Source organism: Ornithorhynchus anatinus, chromosome 1, assembly GCF_004115215.2.
Source record: "Ornithorhynchus anatinus isolate Pmale09 chromosome 1, mOrnAna1.pri.v4, whole genome shotgun sequence".
NCBI classification, from domain to species: domain Eukaryota; kingdom Metazoa; phylum Chordata; class Mammalia; order Monotremata; family Ornithorhynchidae; genus Ornithorhynchus; species Ornithorhynchus anatinus.
In genome coordinates, this window is record NC_041728.1 from 692480 (window position 1) to 715256 (window position 22777).

Here is a 22777-nt window from a genome sequence, read left to right on the forward strand (position 1 = left end):
ACGGGCCTTTCCCCGCTCTGCCAGGGTTCCCCTCGGTACCAGTGAGGGAGACCCGGTTGTGGGCAGCCTGAACAGTCGACTTTGGCTCAGGACAGGCCTTGCTTAGGCTCTTGTGCACCTTGGTGATCCCCAGGGAGGAGTCCAAGCACAAGCTTATTTCAGTTGCAGCTCGGGTTCTCTGTCTGTGAGGGAGCCTCATTTGAGGTGGCAGGAATTTTGGAGCCAGAGGTTTTGAGGCATCTTTCTCCGCTTTAATTAGTTCTTCCCCTTGGGGCTTCCCAGGAGACAAGCATTCTTTGCAAAAGCTTCCAGGGGAGATTTTTTCCCCTGTCTAGTCATGGTCCTCTCTTGGAGCCAGTGGGATCTTTTTACCCCTCCCTCTCTCTCCTCCTGAAGTAACCATCTTCCTTCTACCCCTGTTACCGATTTGTACATTCCAAGTGCTTAGTACAGTGCTCTGCACATAGTAAGCGCTCAGTAAATACTGTTGAATGAATGAATGCTTTGGGGAGTAGTTTCCAGGAAGTGAAAATCAAATTAGATTCTGCTGCTGAGCTTTCCCCAAACAGGTTCTCTTTAAAGGTAGCATTTGCCCCCTCCCCGTCCCGATTTAAGGCGTGAAGGGCCTCCGTCTTTTGGCCGACCTCTGTTGTTGAGGGGAGGGACGCTGTTGTTACTCTGGAGGTTTTGAGGTAACGTCCTTGTGGGATTCAAATCCCCAAGGGGCTCCCGGCCGGAATGGGCAATGGCACGGATCTGTGGGGGAACTCCACCTCAGCTTTATCACTAGGTAACTCGGAACCCAGTGCTTTTGTTTGTTGGTTTTTGTTCGACTCTGAGCCAGAAAGCAGCAGCCTGCCTAAACGTTGATTTCAGTGGCCTTGCACGTTTAAGCTTTTAAAGTATACTTATTAAGAGCCCGGGAGGCCGAAGGATCCGCGGAGGCTGAATTCAACGAGGAGAAAAAGAGACTTGCCAATAAAGAGGGCGGTGGATGGGAAAAATGTGACTCTTTCGGAAGGTCGCCAACTGTAACGGTGGGCATCCCAATGCCACGGGGAGTGGCCGGGCAGAACTGCAGGGCAGGGTGCATCCCTAACTTGTCAAAAGCAGCTGCTCCCTATTTTTAGGAGCCCGGATCAACGTTTGATCAAGTCAGAGAGTTCTTCGTGAGACTATCTTCCTCTTAGACGGCGCTCTGCACATAGTAAGCGCTCAGTAAATACGATTGAATGAACTATCTTCCCTCGGTCCTCAGCCAGATCACCTTTTCCGTTCAAATCTCCGAGTTGTTGAGATTTGAAATAACCGGGCTCTCGGGGGCCGAGGATCGAATAATGAGGCTTCGCTGGTGTTCCCTGCTGAGTCCTTGGCTTTGGAGCTCTCACATTTGAAATGGAATCTTACTTTATATGCTAGACAAGGTTTACGCCAGCCTAATTGGTTGCTGGCATTTCTGAGCTGCACAGCTGTGGATTCAGCTGTGTGCTAGAAACAGTATAATGGGATACTGTTTTCGGAGAGCGAAAGGCAATTGTCAACATGTACAGCTAGTTTTTGACAGTTCAATAGTATATAAGCTTTGAGTTGCAAATTGAATTGCGGTTATCTATTTTAAATATACTTCGTTTCATCGGGGGGGTCATTTGACGCTTGAAAAGTAACTTGGACATTCATTGAATGTATTATAGAGGCTACCCAGAGACCCCTTTTTTCTTGGTCGGGGGTGGAACATTTCAATGATAATGAATTGATGTAGACCTTGGAAAAGTTGGACACTTCCAATACCCTTTCCTTGTTGGCACAAAGTTTGCCTTTTTTTTTTTTTAGGGGCTTGCTTTCTGAATTGGGGAGAGTTTTCGTCTGTCTCTTTAAATTACCTTCAGACTTTCAACCAACAGTTTTGTCCAAAGGTTTCCAAGTCAGCACACAGATGATGATTTCCCCGTACTTTTAAGGTTACAAATCATGGAGACTTAAATGACATTCAACTAAATCTAAAATACTTTGAAAATGAAGGGATAATCATTCATTAAATTCTATTAGAGAGCAATAATTTTATCCTTGCAGTTCATCGATATGTTCTTTTTTAATAAATTATCTGACCCTCCAAACCTGAGGGAGTAAATGAAAGTTTTTACGTTTCTTGAGGCGTTAAATGTGATCTTAATGGAAACTACCTCTTTGTACTAGAGTGAAAGTTTCTACTTTTTAAAGGCACTCGGATGCAATTTTTAGATTCCAGCCGACTCCTGTAGCGAACACCGATTTCTACATCCATAATTTTTCTTCGACATTTTAATTTTTACTCTATTTGCCCCAGAAATTCTCCATTCTCTTCTAAGTTGGGTTATCTCCCACTGGGTTTTAGTGGCCCTACAAGCCATGCCTTGAATAATATTTAGACCTGAGACTTCAAATAGTTTAAATAATATTTTGAATCTTTAAGTTCTCCTAAGTTTTTTCATTTGCTTGTTTGTTTTTTATTTTTTAATTGAAGTGTTTCTTTCAGCGTGGCCTCCCTGCCCATACATTGGAAGCTCCGATTTCCTTTGAAACTCCTCAGTACTGAAACCGTGCAGTCAGAGTAGTGTTAAGCAATGCGCTAATTAATATTTCCCTCGAGACTCTGAGCTCCTCGTAGGCGGGAAACGTTCTACCGACTCTATTCTGTTGTACTCTCCCAAGCGTTTAGTAAATTGGTCTGCACGCAATAAGCGCTCAAAAAATACCTTTGATCGGTGATTCTGAAAGTGGATGCGTGGGCGGGTCCATTTTTGGAGGAAACATTTCGGCTAGTAGGGATGTCAGGCGTTTGGAGGGGAATATTCTCCAAGGTTAAGTGCCTTATCACCGGGTCACCCTGTTGGATTTGGCAAGGAGTGTGAGTGAGGAAGGGTTGGGCTCATTGACATCAAAGATGGCCTCTCTTGAATTCTCAAGCTGTGTTGGAGAGGGACCAGCTTTTCATTTTGGACCCAGGGGCAAACTTGAGATGGGTCAAAGAAGAACAGAGAGAGAAGGAGGAGAGGAGGGACGCCAGCGGGGTCCGCCGGGGCAGCTCCACTTCTGGAACAGTGAATGTTTTTGTCGTATCGCCCGCTTCAGCCTATAAAAAACCCGGGGCGGTCCTCCTGGCTAAACCAACTGAGACGACGTGGTTCGAGCTGTCTCAACCCTTAGAAATCGCTACGATAGAAGGCATCCGGCAAAAACAGTAGAGTAAAATGACGCAAATTGGCGTCCCTGTGGTGATGCTATCAGAACAAAGTGACCCCATTTCCCCGAGGAGATGAATAAATGCATTTTAACAAATGCCACCTTCAGAATTTATAGCTGGGTTATCTTGGCTGCATCTCTCTCAAGAAACGTGGGTGTGGGGGAGTGAGAATTTTAGTGCGAAGCAGAGGAGTGCAGGAGGTGCACTGAAAGCATTCAGAATCCTCTCCTGCAAGGATGCCCTTCAGTCTCGTCTGAAGCCTCTCCCCTTCGGTGGCTCCCCCGAGACCGAGACGGAAAGCGCTCTTTCCCGACGGAGGCTCTGCGAATGGCGGCATTCTCCCAGCGAGGTGGGCTGGGTCAGACTCGCTTCCCCCACCGTCCCATTCTGCTTTAGGAAAAGACGAGATGACGGACGGGAGAATGGTCCAGTCGATACTTGCAAGCCGTCATCGAGTCGTCCTGTCTCTGCCCGGAGTCTCCCTCCCCTCCTAGGTTTTGTTTTTCCCCTTTCTGCTCTCGGATGTCGGCGCAGCAGGGAGATGCGTCTACCGAGTGAGTAGAAACCGAGTTTGAGCTGAGGACTTGATTCCCCGCCCCAGATCGGCTTGGACTGAAAGAGGGACATTCCCCGGGGCCCAGTGCCCCGCTCCTCAGGTTCCTCTGTCCCCGTCCGTGGGCTGGAGAGCAGGAGGGGACGTGGCCGCCTGCAGGCAATCTGGGTCCCGGAGGCGGAGGAAGATGCCAAAGTCTTGGAAAACGTTGAAGTTGGGAGAAGAGAGGCCTGGCTTTTCCAAGATTCTTCTTTCTAGAGTTTGGACACAGAGGGCATCTCTTCTTGTACAGACAAACGGTCTCTCTGTACCCATTTGATTTCCGTCATTTTTCTCCATCTGCCGGACGGAGCAGGTATCCCCGGGGGCTTTTGGCTATCAGCGGTGGACCCCGTTCAGCCAGGACACCTTGAAAGAGAGCAGAATCACCGGACCACACTCGGAACTTCTCACCGGTGGCTGGCTGGGTTACCCGCCAGGGTGGCACAGCCATCTGCCCCGCACCCCGAGGGCCCGGGTGTAGAGCGTGTGGGCGTGTTACCTCGTTCTTTTGAGTTACGGGACAGGAGGTTTTGAGGTTGTATACCTAATCTATATTTCTAATCAGCCCCTTGCCTTATTGCCTCATAACCATTCTGTTGCATTACAGAGTTGGTCCATCTGACCGATTTCTTTGCTCGAGGAATACTGCTGACCGTCTGGACTCAGGGCAGTTTATGCCAATTTCCTCTCCTCCTCTTTTCTTCCCTTATTGGTATTTGTGGAGTAGTCATTATGTGCAGAGTGTTCTCTGCAGCTGGGAGATTTGAGGGAGATAACGAGACCCGTGGGCAACGGATGGAAGGGTCCGTCATACCTCTCCTCTTCTCCGGGTTAAATAATGCCCGTTCAAACCTTTCCTCGAGGTTCTGGATTTGAACAGCACTCTAAAAGGTCTGGGCAATGAACTGGGTCCCGGTACGCAATCGGAGTAATAGAGTCTGCCAACCTACTCACTGTACCTCGATCTCGTCCGTCTCACTGCCAACCCCTTTCTGGCCTGGAACGTCCTCCCTCTTCATAGGCCACAGATGATCACTCTCTCCCCTTCAGGGCCTTACTGAAGGCACAACTCCTCCAAAAGGCCTTCCCCAACTCGGCCCTCATTTCCTCTTCTCCCACTCCCTTCTGCATCACCCTTGTACTTGGATTTGCACCCTTTATTCACCCCTCCCTCTGGTCCACAGCACTTATGTACGTCTCCGTAATTTATGTAGATTAATGTCTCTCTCCCCCTCTAGACTGTAAGCTTGTTGTGGGCCAGGAATATGTATCCCAACTGTTATATTGTACTCTCCCAAGCACTTAGTACGGTGCTCTGTACGCAGTAAGTGCTCAGTACCTGTGATTGATCTGTCAGTTGACGGGCCATAGATCAGCCCTTTGTTCATCAGTGGGAGAATTGCCTTCATGAATCCCCAAAAAGTCGTTCCCCGAGGATCACACTGCTGCCCCTCTAAGACAGCCCTGTATTGCTCACTTGGTCACTTAGGACTCCCTAAGGTGTTTTCTCTGGAACCTTTCCCTAATTGGGCTTTTACCAGTATGTACTTGAGTAGTTGATTCCACCCCGCTAGGTGCACTCCCTAAGTTCATTTGATTATAAAAGAAATGGAGCCGGGAGGCCAGGAGGAAATCTGGGCACGCATGGAGCACCGAGATGTGTTCGGTCACGGAGGGGACACAGATTTGTTGGGCAAGAAGGCTCCTTACGGTTTCATGTGGGCACGGACATGATTCACTCGAAATCTTTTCACCAGGCGTGCATTTTCAGGGTGGAAACAAAAGAGGGTAAAGACTCCTTGGCTACAGGGTGTTTTTTTCAGGGGGGACGGGTGCAAAGGAAGGGGGAGGGTGTGGTGTACCCTTCCACTGATTTTTGCATTGCTGTCAGTGGCACAGACCCCTTCCAGCCGATCTCCGACCCTTAGTGTGGAGTGTGGAACAGAAGGATCGTGCTTGCTAGTAAGTCTGTCAACGGTGGCTGGGACCCACCGATTTTTCCCTCTCAGGCAGTTCATTCTTGTGCTTTATTTGTGATTCCCAGAGGGAGGCAGGTCCGTTCTGCCCTCCATGATGGATAGGACCACCTAGCTAATAATCGTAATGATAAAAACAGTGATGGTGTTTGTTCAGTGCCTACTATATGCCAGGCACTGTAGTAAGTGCTAGGGTGGATACAAGCAAATCGGGTTGGACACAGTCCCTGTCCCATGTGGGGCTCACAGATGAGGTAACTGAGGCATAGAGAAGTGAAGTGACTTGCCCAAGGTCAAACAGCGGACAAATGGAGGAACCGGGATTAAAACCTGTGACCTCCTTGACTCCCGGTTCCGAGCTCTATCCACTATATCACTGCTGGTTGTTCTCTCAGTCTGAGAGTAGCCATGTGCTGAGAGGCTGTGGGCAAGATAACTTCATTGGCTTCCTCGTCCTTCTTTACCCGTTTCAGTTGGAGAAAGAAAATGGGAATTAAATCGTGATCGAATTGCTGTTTCGTTAGTTGTTATAAAAGATCAGTATTTTCAAATGCATCCTAACGATTCCCCTAAAGTCGGGACGTTTGGCGGCTGACTCTATTGCATTTTACAAGCGCTCAGGACAGTGCCGTGCACGCAGTAAGCGCTCTATTGATACCACGGATCGATTGCTTTTATTAGCAGATTTAAGGATTTCCCACGTTGAATGTTGCAGTTGAAATTTATTTTACATCGGTAACTGCCATGGCTTCACTTCTTTGCAGTTGTAGGGTTAAGGTCATTTATTATTGATGATTTTACTCAAGGGTACTTGGTCCAGATGACGATTCAATTTAGTGAAAGTACATTAGAGAGAGTTTCATTCTAACCCCAGTTCAGACCTACCACTTTAGGATGGGGGAGATCCAATTTACTGAAAGATCCGAGTTCGAATATATGCCCTTATATCAGTGCTGGTGCCCGCCATGGGCAACCTCTAACGGGGCATTACCCCAGTATCGCTTCCTCTTCTTTTTTTTTGCTTTTGAGTCCCGACAAGGGAAAGATCGTTCTGCGTAGTCATAATGTTATCGGCTTGCCTACCGTCAGAGCCCTCGGGTATCGCAACAGAGCCACAGCTCGGAACAAAGAATTCAGGAATACAGGTCTGTTGGGTGACGTCGATCAAGCGTTCCCTGAAGTTAGGTGCTCCGGGGAATTACGAAGGAAGAGTGAGATCGGGGCCCTGCCTTGAAGAAGCTTCGGTCTCGTTTGGAAAGAGGGCAGACCCGGATCCGCAAACGTAGGAGAAATTGAAGACTCAAGTGATGGAGATAAATAAGTGTAAGTGGGGGAGGAGGAGCCGAGCGGCGGCAAAGCAGAGTGGAAGGACAGTGGGTAGGGTAATTGGGCAGAGTTAAGGGCGTAAATGGAGGTGAGGGGAAGAGGCGGACCGGGGGGTCAAGGAGCCGGCTGGTGTCCGACCCCAGAGGTCCGAAGCTCTGAGCGGCTGAGCCCACGGGCTGTTCGGGAGCTGCCGAAGGCTTTGGCGGAGGTGGTGGTTTCCTTCCTGCCCTGTTTTCCTTGGTCTGCCACTCTGTCGTTTCTCCCATGGCTTCGTAAACCAAGAAGGAATTTTTTTTCTAGAGTAGGAACGAGGGAGGAGAGTGATATTGGTCTGGCTGCTTGTAGCAGCCTTCCCCAGATTGTTTCTCAAGGGATGGTGTGTCTGTGTTGCAACAGAAAAAATTATACGTGTGTGTTTTATGTATTTAAATGGTACTTGTTCAGCACTTACTATGTGTCAGGCACCGTACTAGGTGCTGGGGTAGATTCGAGGTAATCAGGTTGGGCACAGTCCCTGTCCCACATAGAACTCACAGCCTTAATCCCCATTTTATAGATGAGGTAACTGAGGCACAGAGAAGTGAACTGACTTGCCCAAGTCCCATGGTAGACAGGTGCGCAGAACCGGATTAGAACCCGGATCCTCTGACTCCCAGGATAACGCTCTTGCCACTAAATCACGCTGCTTCCAGACCGCAAGCTCACTGTGGGCAGGGAACATGTCTACCAACTCTTTTGTATTGCACTCTCCCAAGCTCTGAGTACTCTGCACTCTGCACACACTAAGAACTCAGTAATAATAATAATAATGTTGGTATTAAGCGCTTACTATGTGCCAAACACTGTTCTAAGTGCTGGGGTAGATAGAAGGTGATCAGGTTGTCCCAGGTGGGGCTCACAGTTTTCACTCCCATTTTACAGATGAGGTAACTGAGGCACAGAGAAGTGAAGTGACTTGCCCATGGTCACACAGCTGACAAGCAGCGGAGCCGGGATTAGAACCCATGACTCCCAAACCCTCTTTCCACTGAGCCACGCTGCTTCTCAGTAAATGCCATTGCTTGATCGATTGATTCAGATTTGGAATTCCAGATCATTATGCCCTTCAAATAGAGAAAAGATTTGTGGGATTGATTTTACTTCCACCAACATTCTTGTGCATCAGAATAATTTTACATTTTACTGTAGGTAGAAGTAAACTGGTTTTTGGAGGCAGAAGGATGAATTTGCTGGGTTTTTTAATTGTCCTGATTTTAGAGTTGTTTCAAAACAGGTTTCTCATGAGTGTTTTCTTTTCCGTGTTTGAAGGAAATTAACCTGACAGTCAGTATTGCGTGGCGAGTCCCTCACCTTTTAGTCTCACTTGAAACCAGATTTTATGTTGTGTGCTTCATTTTGGAAAAAAAATTGTGCTTGTTTCATTGCTTGAGTTCCCTAGAAATCATTTTTAAAGAAGGGAGGTGCCTGGCCCTTATAAACAGTATTGGGTGGCGACAGAAAATTGATTCCATAAAGCGAGTTGTGTTGCTATGACGATAAGCAGAGCAGGCTTATTCAGGACCGACGCAGCGATCTCGGTCCTGAGCCCGTCTGCGTTCCGCAACCCTCTTGCCTTAAAAAAGCCAGACTCCGTGGCTCAGTGGAAAGAGCCCAGGCTTGGGAGTCGGAGGTCATGGGTTCGAATTCTGGCTCCACTGCTTGTCAGCTGTGTGGCTATAGGCAAATCACTTAACTTCGGTGCCTCAATGACTTCATCTGTAAAATGGGGATGAAGACGGTGAGCCTCACGTGGGGCGACCTGATTACCCTGTATGTACCCCAGCGCTTAGAACAGTGCCCTGCACATAGTAAGCGCTTAACAAATACCAACACTGAGAAGCAGCGTGGCTTAGTGGAGAGAGCTCAGGCTTGGGAATCAGAGGTCGTGAATTCTAATCCCGGGTCCTCCACTTGTCAGCTATGTGACTTCGGGCAGGCCACTTCACTTCTCGGTGCCTCAGTTACCTCATCTGTAAAATGGGGATTAAGACCGTGAGCCTCACGTGGGACAACCTGATTATCTGTATCTAACTCAGCGTTTAGAACAGTGCTCGGCACATAGTAAGCGCTTAACAAATACCAACATTATTATTAAAGACTAGGTTTTTCTCCAGAAGTGAGCGAGCCTCAGGTGTCCCGAAATATCCCGTGCTCCAGCGTGAACCGACTGCGCTCACCTTCCCTCCCTTAGCAACTGCTGGGAGTGAGACGAGACGCGTCCCTTCTTTCAAGTCCACCCACCTGAGGAACGGCCCGACTTTATGGAATAGCCGGAGCGGCCGGGGCCGTCCCGTCCTTCCCTCCGAGGGAAATCCCACCCGAGACTCGGCCCGAGGGCAGAGGGCACGGGCTCCCAGAGGTGCCGGCCGGCTGAGATCCGGGAGGAGAATGGCTGCCCGCGAACAGAATGCCCGAGCAGCTGCTGGGTGGCCTGCCGGGAGCGGGGTATCTTAGGCAGAGGGAGAGCTGCCAGGCAACACAACCACAACAGCGCACCCGGTTTTGGAGACTCCCGGGAGTCAGCCGTAACACACAGACATGCCGGCTGGGGGAAATCGGGAAGCTGAGTGGAACCACGGCCCTGCCTGTAACCGGTGCCGAGGCGCGGCCAACGCTGCTCCGGCCCCAGTCCCGCACAGCGATAAAAATCACGTGGGCTGGAGGGTCACCTTTTGAACCGCAAGAGTAAGGTGGGGGTACGGGTGTGTGTGTGTGTGTATGTAAAATTAAAAAGCCACATTCGTAAATGCCCAGAGAGATGGAGAATGTTGATTTTTTTTGCCCCTGTTCAGCCTGAGCCTTTTCTGAAGGTGAGGAGAAATGAAAAGGAAAGCTGGTTGACGGTGGCCCAGGGACACACACACTTGCCCACCCTGAACGGGACCCGTGTAAATACGTCAGGTTGTCTTAGGGACCCGCACGGAAAGATGCTCTGTAGAAGTTGACAGAATCCATAAGGCTGCCGAGGAAACCCAGGAAGTCCCCTGGGGTCCCCCCACCCCCTGTGTTTCCCAGGCCTTCGCGTCCCCTCCCGGATCCCGATGGACGCGGATGCCGCTTCCGAGACGCGGGACTCGGCCGGAGCCGAGGCGGAGGGAGGCTGGGCACCGGAAATCAACGCCCCGGGCTGTCGGGCAGAGGGGCGGGAGGAGGCGTGGGCCTGGCCTCCTGCTGCCACCTCTGTGCCGAGCTGGACCTCTCCACCTGAGGTGCCTGCCCGCAAGGGCCACTCGGGTAATCGGCTACTTTGGAACCTCTGATCTGCCCGGTCGTGGCTTTTATTTGACTCAGATAAAACTGACATTTGCTGAGCCTGGTGATGAGTGTATTCATGGAGTGCTTCCTGCTGGGCTGAGCCATGGTATGAGTGTGTGTCGGGAGAGAGGAGGATAGGCCTTGCTTGTGGGCAAGAGTAGACCTAGAGCGGGTGCCGGGTGGCGGTTTTGGTTTCCAGCGGTTCTTCCCTTGGCCAGGAAAGGGGGCATGCGTTACTTGGGTAGCTGAGCCTTTCCTGGCCAGCTCTTTACGGGATTTTCTGTCTTTCCAAAAGACCCACTTGGGCTCCCTACGATGACGAGTTCATTTAGTGGCTCCAAAAGTTACGGTCCCCTGACCGGACTCCTTTGGGGGGGAGCAGGGGGATACCTTGTCGGCGGGGAGTGGGTGACCCAGGCCAGGCTCCGGCCGGGAGGGCCCCTCCGGCTACCGGGACGGAGGGATCTCGCGTTACCGAAGCCCGCCGGCTGCGGGACCGGGGAGTGGGCTTCCCTCTTGGCCTGATCCGCGGGGCCCGACCCTGGCGAATCTCCCTCCGCCCTGGGTGCAGTGTTCCATGTGGAGAATGGCTGGTGAGTGATCTCCAAAGACCTGACCTCCCGATGCCTCCTGTTCCCGTTTAGGCCGGATACACCAAGCCATGGTAACGTCTCTGAACGAAGATAACGAAAGTATAACCGTGGAGTGGATCGAGAATGGAGATACAAAGGGCAAAGAGGTATGCAGATTCCCCTCACCCCCTTGGGTGATTCCAACGTTTTATACCGCTGCGAGCATTTTGGGTCCGAGTTCAACCGTAATCTTTTCTATGATTCTTCCTTCGACTGTAGGTTCTGGATTTTATTTACTGTATGATGTGGGATTTCCCGAGTGTGCGTTCTCATAGAAAAGTGGTTTGAAACAGTGAGTTCGGTGAATTGGTGCTGTCCTTGTTTTCACTGATTTTTTTAACGGCTGTTTCCCCGCCTCTGGTTGTCCTAAGAGAGTGGTTTTGACTGTAAGAAAATGCATACCTCTGAAAAGGTATTTATTCCCAACCTTGGCCTACAAATTGATTTCAAATTCCAGAGAATTGTTTCTATTTGGAAAATAGGATGCCCTTTTTCTCATCTGCCGTCGGACGCGTCATCAACCGCGTTGACCGTACGATGGAAACACCGCTTTTGTGCTAACCCAGCTCACCAAAGTGTAATAGAATCTGTCACGGTTCCTTTTATAACCGCAGTCTCCTCTTCCCTGTACTCCGTGGGCATCTTCAGACCGTTGGGGGAGTGGAAGGATTGAGTTGTTGTTAAACCCTCAAATGGGGCTTCTCCAGTGGATTCGGGATAATTTAGCTGTCCTGGTATTCGTGACCCTGGCAACCTTGGACTGAAATCACTTTGTGTGTACGTGTGTTTGTGTGTCAGTCAGTCGGTCGTATTTATCGAGCGCTTACTGAGTGCCGAGCACTGTACTAAGCAGTTGGGAGAGTACAATGTAACAATATAACAGACACATTCCCTGCCCACAGCGAGCTTATAGTCTAGAGGGGGAGACCGATATTAATATAAATGAAATTACAAATATATACATGAGTACTCTGGGGCTGGGAGAGGGTATGAATAAAGAGAGCAAGTCAGGGTGACCCAGAAGGGAGTGGGAGAAGAGGAAAGGAGGTCTTGGGGAAGGGCTTTGAAGATGGGGAGAGTATGTTCGTTTATTCAGCCGCATTTATTGAGCGCTTACTATGTGCAGAGCACTGTACTAAGTGCTTGGAATGTACAATTGGGCACTTGAGTTAGAGACAATCCCTGCCCAGCGACGGGTTCACAGTCTAACAGGGAGAGGAAAGTAGGGAGATTCGATTTCTGCCCCCCCCCCCCATATATGTTTCTATTTGTTGCCAAATTGTACATTCCAAGCGCTTAGTACAGTACTCTGTGCGTAGTAAGCGCTCAATAAATGTTATTGAATGAATGATGACTGAATATACTCAAGTGGAGTTCTGTCTTTTATTTCTACAGATTGACCTGGAGAGCATATTTTCACTTAACCCCGACCTGGCCCCTGATGAGGACATTGAACCCAGCCCAGAAACACTCCCACCTCCCACTCCTTCTGCCAAAGTAAATAAGATTGTGAAGGTTAGTGACGATGGCAGCCCAGGCCAAGTTGGTTGGAACTGTTGGCGGAGGCTTGGGCCGGGGACGCCGGGCGAGCCTCGGGCCGGTCGTGAAGACTGCGGGACCGGGACCCCGCGCGGGGGACCAGGTGTCAGGGCCTGTGGCTCGTCCCTCCTGCCTCTGGACCCTGCCGGCCATGTGCCTGCTGGGGCACGGAGCGCCACGGAGGAAGCTGACGGGCGGGGGGAGGCAAATAGCGATTATGGTATTTGTTTAAGCGCTTATTATGTGCCACGGACTGTTCTAAGCGCTGGGGTATACAGGGTAATCAGGTTGTCCCACGTGGGGCTCACGGTCTTAGTCCCCATTTTACAGATGAGGGAACTGAGGCACCGAGAAGTCAAGTGACTTGCCCAAAGTCACACAGCTGACAGGTGGCAGAGCTGGAATTCGAACCCACGCCCTCCGATTCCCAAGCCCGTGCTCTTTCCACTGAGCCACGCTGCTTCTCATTCATTCAGTTGCGTTTAGTGAATGCTTACTGTGTGCAGAGTGGTGGAGAGTACAGTATAACAACAAGTAAACACATCCCTGACCACAGCGAGCTCAGAGTCTAGAGGGGGAGACAGACATTCATATCGATAAATAAATTACACACAGATACATACGCGCTGTGGGGATGGGAGGGAGGATGAATGGAGGAGCAAATAAGAGCGGAGCGGAAGGAAGTGGGAGGAGAGGAGGAGGGCTTAGTCAGGGAAGGCTTCTCGGGGGCGATGTGCCCTCGATAAGGGATGGAAGTGGGGGAGAGCAATTATCTGATATGAGGAGGGAGGGCGTTCCCGGCCAGATGGAGGAGGTGGGAGAGAGGCCGGCGGCGAGACAGACGACATCGAGGTACAGTGAGAAGGTGAGCATTAGAGGAAAGAAGTGTGCAGGCTGGGTGGTTGTAAGAGAGTAGCGAGGTGGGGTAGGAGGGAGCAAAGGGCTAAAGTGCTTTAAAGCCAGTGGTGAGGAGTTTTTGTCTGATGTGGAGGTGGATGGGCAACCGCTGGAGTTTCTTGAGGAGTGGGGACACGTGTTCTGAACGTTTTTGAAGAAAAATGATTCGAGCAGCAGAATGGAATATGGACTGGTGTGGGGAGAGACCGGAGGCAGGGACGTCAGCGAGGAGGCCGATGGAATAATCAAGGCAGGATAGGATAAGTGCCAGCCATAATATGATTGACAGGTAACCCGGAGTCAGTGTGAAGGGTATGCAGCTGGCTCCAGGCTGTCATGTGTGCGTATATGTCCGTGGGCTGCTCTTCTGTTTGCTTCTTTGGCTGTTCCTAACAAATCGAGGCGCTCACACTGGCTCGCCCTTTTTGGGAAAGTATCCTGGCTTTGGCTCTCCCGGTCTGTTTTTGGATCAGCCACCTGTCTCTCCTCTCCACATTCCCAAACCGTCTGCAGAGCATTAACACCGTTGTCTGAAAAATGGCGAGAATTCCTGCTCAGAGCTTATTGGGAGCGGCAGTTGGGTGCTCCGCCAGAAGGACCACACTGTAGCTATCAGCCGCACGTGGGACAGGGACGGTGTCCGACCTAATTAACTTGTATCCACCTCAGTGCCTAGAGCAGTGCTTGGCACCTAGTAAGCGCTAAACAGATATCATAATAATAATAATGGAAGAATCGGAACGCTTGAAACCTGAGGATTTTTGCAGCCGGCCCTGGGTCGTCACGTGTGGTTATCTGAGGCCCGGGGAACCGGAAGAGGGCCGAGGTCCTAGTGGTCTGCCCTGGGTTGCGGGGGACTCTGAGCAGCTCCTGTTTGCTCAGAGCAAGTAAGAGTAGCTCAGAAACTAGCAGGACCGGGGAACCTGTATTCTTACCTTTCTCCCCCGCTTCCTCCAGCCCTCCCTTGGCCGCGTCCCGTCCGTCGTCTCCGTGCCTTACCCTCAACACCCCCCGCACACTCTCTAAACATTTTGTCAGGGATTTCCTAGAGGACACTGGCTGCAGCCCAGCCCCGCCGGCTCACTGGGGTCCCACTAGGTCAGTGTGAGCGTCCTGCCTTACGCCGGCGTGGCCTGGACGACTGCAGCCTCTTGGGTACACACGCCCTGGACGGAAGCAGAACGGGGCAGCTCCCTCTGAGGAATTCCACGTCCTGAGCGGCCCAAGGGTCGCCCCTGGGCTGGCGGCCAGCAGCATACCTTCTGTTTTAAAAGCTGCAATGCAGACTGTCTTCGAGACTTACAGGTGGCAGGAACCGCTCTGTTGAGCGCACGTTTTGGATGTGAAAAGGATGTGAAACTCCAGAGTCCTTTTTGCTGCTTTTGTAGATGATAACTACTCACTTTCGTTCAAGGAAGGAGAGCTTGCCAGTCGGGATTGGTAATGGGGAAAATCTGAGAGAAATCCATTTTTTCCTTCTCTAGAATCGGCGGACTGTGGCTCCAATTAAGAATGACACTCCTGCAAGAGATAATAGAGGTAAGATACAAATTAGACCATTAGTTATTTCAGCTTCCATCAGCTTAGGTTGTAGCTTTAATGAAGTAAGAGGAAAGGAAATATTTCCAGCCGAGTCGTTTCCAAACACCCTTTACAGAGGGATTTTGATCCGTTTGGAGCAGCAGAAATACGACTTATCACCTATCCATTTATGTTCTGATTAGGTCTAAAATGTTCTTTTAAACCACGAGTTTCATAAATATAATCCAGAGATTCCTTTCAGTTCCCTAAAATAAGTAAACGGGCTTCAGCTTTATTTTCCATTTTGTTAGAATTCGTTAGGATTTTTCTGTGTCTTTGCCAGCGATGGCACCGAAGCCATTTGGGAAAGCGGGATGGCCAGGGTAATAAACCGTAGATATTCTCAGTTGCTACCGTGACTCATTTCAGGTAAATGCAAGTTTAAATCTCAAAACAGCCACTTCTGAGTTAAAAACTTTCGAGTAATTCTCGGCCCAGTGTTTTAAAATAGTTCCCTCGAAATTGTGTAATGATTTGAGGTGCTTCATGTTCAGGCAGATTAAATGCATTTATTTATTTTGGGCCCATCAAAGTTTTGTTTGGACTGGTGACTGTTTAAAAAGGCAAGAAATGCAGACTTAAATGAAATTCTGCTTTTTTCCCCGAGTCCTTGGCATTTTTAAGATATTCACAGGAGGAAAGAGAAACTTTAATAGATCAATTATTCAGAATCAGGCGTGCAACTCATTTAGGGGAAATTGTCCGTGGGGATGTTTTCCTACCCTCCTGTCCATATCGCTAGGCCTTAAACTCCTCAAGGTCAGGGATCGTATCTACAAACCCTCTGGTACTCTCCCGAGTGCTTCGTGCAGTGCTCCGCACACAGGAAACACACAATAAATACCATCGATCGACTGCTTCCTCGAGCCCCTCAGTAATCCCGTATTTATTTATGCCAGGTTTGGATATGGGGTTATATTTTACCCGTCTACCAGAATTTATTGAGTGGCTCCTATGGGTAGAATGCTGTATTAAGCGCTTGGGAGAGCACAATAGAGTTCATGGACACAATCCCTGCTCTCAGGGGGCTCGAGTTTAGTGAGGGGAGACAGCCACTGAAATTAATTTGGGATAGGTCGAAGTAACAGTTTCTAGAATTAAAGTGCACAAGTGCTCAGGGGTTCCACTCTACTTCTCCACCCAACTGCTACTTGAGAACTTCCTCTTCCCCTCTGCACTTGAAGAGCCCCCCCCCCATGCAGTTAGCGACTCAACCCAGCCCCTCTCCCACAGCACTCGTGTACTTTACCTTTAAATTCTGATACTTCCTTCTACCCGTAATTTTTTTTTCAGTGTCTTTCTCCCCTTCTAGAGTGTAAACTCCCGGAGGGCAGGGATGGTGTTTACGAAATATGTTGTCCTCTCCCAAGAGCAGTGCTCTGCCCAGGCAGAGTGAGCCCTCAATAAATGTTGTGGAATGATTGATTAAATTAGATACAGACTTCCGTGAGCTTAATGTTGTAGCTTTAATAAAGGAAGAGGAAAGGAAATATTTCCAGCCGAAGCGTTTCCAAACGTCCTTTACGGAGGGATTATGATCCCAAGTGTGTAGATGATTCCAAAGTTAAGGCAGAGAGGGGTGGGGAGATGAGTGTTTTCATGAGGGAAAGCCCCTCGAAGGAGATGGGATTTCAGAAGGGCTCATTTTTCTAACAGAAATCTCCTTCGTAGTGTAAAATCAAATGATTAAATGGCTCCTAACAGGGTTATTGCAATCTTTTGAGGAGCGCGATAGTTGTGAGGAATGTATTTTAATGTTGATTTTTGTGCTCTCCTCTGATACTGTGTGTGTTATTTACAGTGGTTGGTTCTGCCCGTGCCCGGCCTAGTCAACTTCCTGACCAGTCTGCCTCTGCACAACAGAATGGTAGTGTTTCAGATATATCTCCAGTTCAAGCTGCAAAAAAGGAATTTGGACCCCCTTGTATGTAAACCGCGTATCAAGGATTCGTTCATTTGAGGCATACATGTTCTCACTCTTGGTCAACCAGATAAATCCCAAGATGGCTACACTTTATCTGCCTGGCCAAAAAAAAAAACAAAAAACTAGATTGTCTGGTCACTGTGGTGAACCCAACTCTGGATTCTCGGGCTCCGAGGAGCCTAAATTAGTTCTTTTTGAACTTGCACGAAACGAGGCCGATCTAGACGGCAGATTATGTCTGACTACCCCATCCTTGGAATTCACACCAAGAGATCACATGTATCATGCCGTTTGGGTCATTGTCCCGACTCTTATTTGCATATTCATTTTCCCATCCTTAAGCGATTTTTTTTTTTTTTTTTTTTTGTAGTAGCTTTTAGCTAGGAGTCAGCTAGTTGCAGTAGTCCCGGCCTGTCCCGGGGATCCCGTCTTGAAATATACCAGTTTTGGTGGGAGGTTGAGTGCACACTCTTCCTTTGTAGTTTTAAGTCAGAATGAGAACGTGGCGTGTCATCGGGGCTAGAGGTCCCAGGAGGTGGTGGGTCTTGGCGGTGCTTGTCTGGGACCCCCGTGGCTGCCAGCGGCCCACGCGGCAGGGCCCGCTCGGAGGGCCTGGGGTGAAACTCGGCTCCCGACAAAGCTAATTTGTCTTCCTGACGAGCCTGCCGGTCGGCCCCAGGGCTCTGAAATGCCACCAGCCCTGGCATTCGTGCCCAGAGAACAGGCCGGCTTGTGAAAACACCCGGTACCCGGGTCTGATTTCTAACTCCGGAGATACCCGGGAGGCTAGACGTCGGTGGGCCTGGATATTCAAGTTCCCTAGCTGGATCCAGAAGAACCCCGTCGGAGTCCTTCCGTACTGTCCGTCTCTCCTAACAAGCTGCCCATTGTCTCCTCCTGGCCTCCTTGGCTTTCCTTCCTGCCAGTGGCTTGAGGCAGGAAGCACTGACCTGCACCCCGTGCTTTCTTCCTCATTTCCTTGACTCTCTAAGGTCTCCCCCTTGCCCTTAGACTGTAGACAGGATGCTTGATTCCTCCCATGCTCACCCTTGATGCCTGTGCTCTGCCCTGTTCATGACCTCGTCATTCTTTTCATTTGTATAAATTCTCACCCTGGGATCTCTGTGCATGATCCACCGGTGCGTGCTTTGACCAGAGGAAGGGATCCCTTTAATTCAAGCGTGCATGGCTTTGTTTTTCTTTGCAGCACGTAGAAAATCCAACTGTGTGAAAGAGGTCGAGAAGTTACAAGAAAAACGTGAAAAAAGAAGGCTGCAGCAGCAAGAGCTTAGAGAAAAAAGAGCCCAGGTGTGCATTTTTCATTTGATGTTAGGCACCGCTTTGGCACTGGCAGAATGAGGGGAGGGAGTCTGATGGCGGGGGACGTCAACAAACTTAGGTAGCTACCTTGTTTGAAAAAAAAAAAATAGATAAACCGATTAATGAATATTCCATTTTCAAAACTCCTTAGTTGTCCTGACCCACCATGGAGATCCAAAGAAAAAGGTCATTGTTCAGTTTATCAAGCGGTGACAAATAGATGAAGTTGTCACCTTCATCATCATCGTCAGTGGTATTTATTGAGTACTCCCACCAATGTACAGAGCACCGTACTAAGCGCTTGGGAGAGTACAGTATCTTTTCACACGGACACTAAAATCCCCACCCTTTCCGGTTGCTCCTCTCTCTGCCCTGCCAACAAAACTCAGTGGTGGAGGGGGCAAGCCGAGCGGAGGGTTCCTTCTGAGGGGGACGAGCGAGGCCGATAACTGCCATACTGCACCTGCAGAGTGATCTTGGTCCCTCTGTCGAGCCGACCCCCATGGAGACCTCCTGTTTCTGCTCCCTGGGATCTCCGTGCAGACACTCCGAGGATGGGGAGGGATTTGTGGGTCCTAGTCCCTCCGGCACCATCCTGTGGGTTTCACTACATTCGAGAAGCAGAATCCAGGGCGACCGAGGGTTCCTTCGGTCTCTCCTTGGGAATGGGGCTACGAAGCCCCTTGGTTGACTGCTCCCTTGACTCGCTGGGCCGTTGCGTGGCGATAACCAGGAAGGCGACAGCATGCTGGCCATCACCAGGATGGGGAGAGCAAACAGAATCGGGACTCGGCCTCAGCGTTAAAGCCGAAGCGCCCAGGCCCGTGCGTGGTTTGGGGTGCTGCGGCTCACTGGGCCTCAGAAAGGACAAGTTGGAGCAGGAGAAGGACAGTGAAGACTGCCAAGGGGATCGGAGGGTGGAGTCGGGGAGGAGAGAGACCAACGGGGTTGGGACTTGTCAGTCTGGAAGGACAAAAACCAGAGGAGAAGGGATTGAAGTCTCCGGAGTCACCAAAAGTGGGTACCAGGCAATGACAGAATTGTTCATCAGACCCCACCGGTTTAGGAGATCCCATCGGACCCCATCGCCCCGCTTTGAGGCTTGCGCGTGGTAGGTTCCAAGCAGATCCTCCACACAGTAGGTGCCGCCCGATTGGGTTTGGTAGCCGTGATCCATTGGGCCAACCAGACGTTCCAGAGTGGCTTGGATCGATTCCCGGGCAAGCAGTCCGAGCCCTCCCTCACCAGCTCTTCTTATTTCACTTCCCATCTGGCAAGGGGCCTCCTGAAAGAGTCCGGTGCTGGGTGGAGCCGGAAGGGTATCGAGGCTTCGGATCGTGCCGTTGGGTTCCCTGCGTCGGCCCCCGCAGACGTTGGAAGCCCCATGGTTTCCCTCTTCCTTCATGACTCTTCCTGTCTCCGGCCCAGGACATCTTCCACCACGAGAGGGGAGGAGGGATGGAGCTGGCCGGAGGAGCGAGGGATGGGGAGGTGACTGTGCAAGGTGGACGGTCGTCCTTCAGAGAAAGCAGGAAGCGGCTGCTCCTTGGAAGGGTCTGGGGATGGTTCCCGGGAGCCACCCCTGCCTCGTCCCCCATGTCCCACCCACGAAGAAAGCCGGGATTCTCCCCGATCCTGGGACTTGCCTGCAGGCAACCTTCAGTTCACCCACTTGAGATTGTGAGCCCCTTGAGGTCAGGAAGTAGGGAACTTGCTTCGGTTGAACTCTTCCCGAGGGCTCGGTACGGTGCTCTGCACGTAGTAAGCGCTCAGTAAATACGACTGAATGAATATTCAGGAACCCCCATTGATCGGTTGAAGTCAGAGCAGAAGTGTTGCTTTGACCCCTTGCTTCCTGCCAGTATCTTGCGCCCTGGTGACCGCCCACCGCTGTCTTGTTGTAGGATGTTGATGCCACCAACCCGAATTATGAAATTATGTGTATGATCAGAGACTTTAGAGGAAGTTTGGACTACAGACCCCTGACCACAGCAGATCCTGTAAGTAGCTGCTCTCTTTTCCCTCCATTTTGGCCAGGAGTTCTTTGATTCAATGCAGATATGTCTGTTTTATGGAAGCAAATGTTACCGTCCTCTTGCCGCGGGCGGTAAAACCTGGATTTTCCAGCTCGGTCCCTGGCTCTGGGAGACCGTCCCGTGTGGGACGTCGAAGGATCCCCCCTCCCGTGGCCGGGCCTGGTCAGCCGGGCCCGGGCCAGTCCGGTAGAAGCCCCGGCGTCGTCGGAACCGTGCTGGACCCCACCAGCCGTGTTCGGGCAGGCAGAGATGACTCCGCGAGTCCCCCAGCTCTGCCTCTCCCCTGTTATGCAGGGTATCAGGCTGGGGAGCCACATGCAGCAACGGGAACACCCACCCTCACCACCAGGCCCGGAGCACCTTCAAGATAGGAGCCTGGAGTCCCCTCGCTCACGCGGATGTCACTCCGACACTCAGACCCTGAGGACGGGGCAGTGGTTCGGGCCGCGGCTGGGTCAGGCCAGGAGCCGAGGCTCAGCTCCCCCCGGTCACCGAACCGAGGAGTGAACTGTGGCTGTGGGGGCCCGGTGGGCGAGGGTCCCTCTGGGAGTAGTGTAGGGGGAGGCATGAGCCTTCTTCACCTAAAGGCAGCTCAAGAGTTTGGGGCAATTTCCGGTGGTGCAGTGACCCCTCCGGGACCATTGAGAGTTCTCAGATTGGATCTGTGGGGCTTGGCTGGGAACGGGGCTGCATGAGTCGACTTGTGGGAGGTCAGGAATCTGCTCCACTGTCCTGTTAAACGTGTGGGATGGGGGCCAGGACATCTGTCTCTTGTCTGTGCCTCTTTCATCCGGTGAAATGTAAGAGAGACATCTTGGAGTTTCTTTATGCAGAAAGTGAAGTCTTAAAAAGAGACGTCTCAGAATTGGATTTTTTTTCTCTTCTAGATCGATGAACACAGGATATGCGTTTGCGTAAGAAAACGGCCGCTCAACAAGAAAGGTACGGCGGGCCGGCGGCCTGGCTGTTGGTGCTCGGCTGGGAGACCCGTGCGGTTTGGGCAGGAATCTGATCCGAGGTCACTTGGGACCGCGGGATTGAGCAAGCTCTCGAGGGTCAGACACCCAGGGGAGGCGGACGCTGTGATGCCGATCCCACCGAGTCTCGCGACCCCATCGACCCTCCTGCCCGCCGGTGGGCATCCAGCTCCTCCCACGCCTGCTGCGGCCCGCAGCCCTCCAGCCCCCGAGAGGGCCCGACCCGTCTGCCCGGGGCCGGGGCGAAGCTTCACCTTGTGTTAGCGCCGGGTGAAGTTCTGGGGCCCAGAGTCCTGAATTCCGTTTCTGACTCAGATTGGGTCCCAAGCCTGCCGGGGCATTCCCTTCCCCGGGGTTGGAAGTGGGACCCTGGCACCCTGCCGGGTCTTCTGAGCCGTGGGCCGGGGCGTGGGATGAAGGGGTTATTTTGTTCCTCCTTCCCTTCCTCCCCGTCCCCGGGGTCTGTGGCTGCTCGGGACAGGGAAGGTCAGTGTCCTGTTTCTGAACCCGGGGAGGGGCCGAGGGGGCACCTGGGCACCTTACCCCGGGTTGGCACGTCCTTGCAGGGGCATCCCGGCGGGGATGGTTGTTGCCTCGGCTGGGCGGGACTGAGGCCTGAGGTCTGGGGGAATGGGGCTGCAGCTGGCAGGATAGCCTCAGAAGTCCACTTCCTATGCCCGTGTCGGAAAATGGGGCCTAAGGGAGATGTGTTGGGGCGGGCCGCGCATTCAGCCTCGCCCCAGGGAAGGGCCCTGGGCTCTCAGGGGCCATCGGCCCAATTGGAGCAGAGAATTGGGGTAGGGGCTGGTCTCCGTTCTGCCATCCTAAGGATTGAATTGGTGCATCCCCTGGAGCCGGGCATGCCGTGGGGGAGATATGGTCCAGGAACAGTCTTATCAGTCAGTCAATCGATCAGTTGTGTTTACTGAGCTCTCATTGTGTGCAGAGCAGTGTATTAAGTCCTTGGGCGAGTACGCTATAAAAGAGTTAGTAGACACGTTCCCTGCGTTCGAGGGGATTTTGGTCCAGAATCTTATGCCGAGCATTGATGGATGCTTCAATTTATGTTTTAGAAACGGTAATGAAAGACCTCGATGTGATCACAATTCCCAGTAAAGATGTCGTGATGGTACATGAGCCCAAACAAAAAGTAGATTTGACCCGGTACCTAGAAAACCAAACCTTTCGCTTTGACTACGCCTTCGATGATTCTGCTCCCAATGAGATGGTGTACAGGTATGTGTGAGCTGCTCCTCTCAAAGAATTTTGGGGACCGAGAGATCTGGCCTTGTCTCCTACCGCCCAACGACCCTCACCCCTCTCTATTTTCAGTCTCTTTTTCTTTTCTCCTCCCGTGGAAGCCTCCGGAAACCCCATTCATCTGGCTCCCCGGCCCTTTGTCGGCTGAAGGGATCCGTGGGAGCGAGGGAGGGAGGGAGGGAGGAAGGGAAGAAGGCAGC

The 22777-nt window shown here is 51.3% G+C and overlaps 1 protein-coding gene across 5 annotated transcripts in view; it reads left to right on the top strand.

The window, feature by feature from the left end:
* Window positions 1-22777, top strand: part of KIF2A (kinesin family member 2A) — a 61053-nt gene that overhangs the window by 20941 nt on the left and 17335 nt on the right. For 2 of the 5 annotated variants that reach the window (XM_029064260.1, XM_029064263.1), the window contains exons 2-9: window positions 11056-11150; window positions 12439-12558; window positions 14964-15018; window positions 16862-16984; window positions 18192-18292; window positions 20209-20304; window positions 21228-21282; window positions 22391-22553. In XM_029064260.1, the coding sequence (XP_028920093.1) occupies window positions 11056-11150; window positions 12439-12558; window positions 14964-15018; window positions 16862-16984; window positions 18192-18292; window positions 20209-20304; window positions 21228-21282; window positions 22391-22553 (808 nt within the window). Of the gene's footprint in view, window positions 1-7028; window positions 7115-11055; window positions 11151-12438; window positions 12559-14963; window positions 15019-16861; window positions 16985-18191; window positions 18293-20208; window positions 20305-21227; window positions 21283-22390; window positions 22554-22777 lie in introns of those variants that run through there. The other 3 variants (XM_029064262.1, XM_029064264.1, XM_029064261.1) reach the window with 2 other exon arrangements.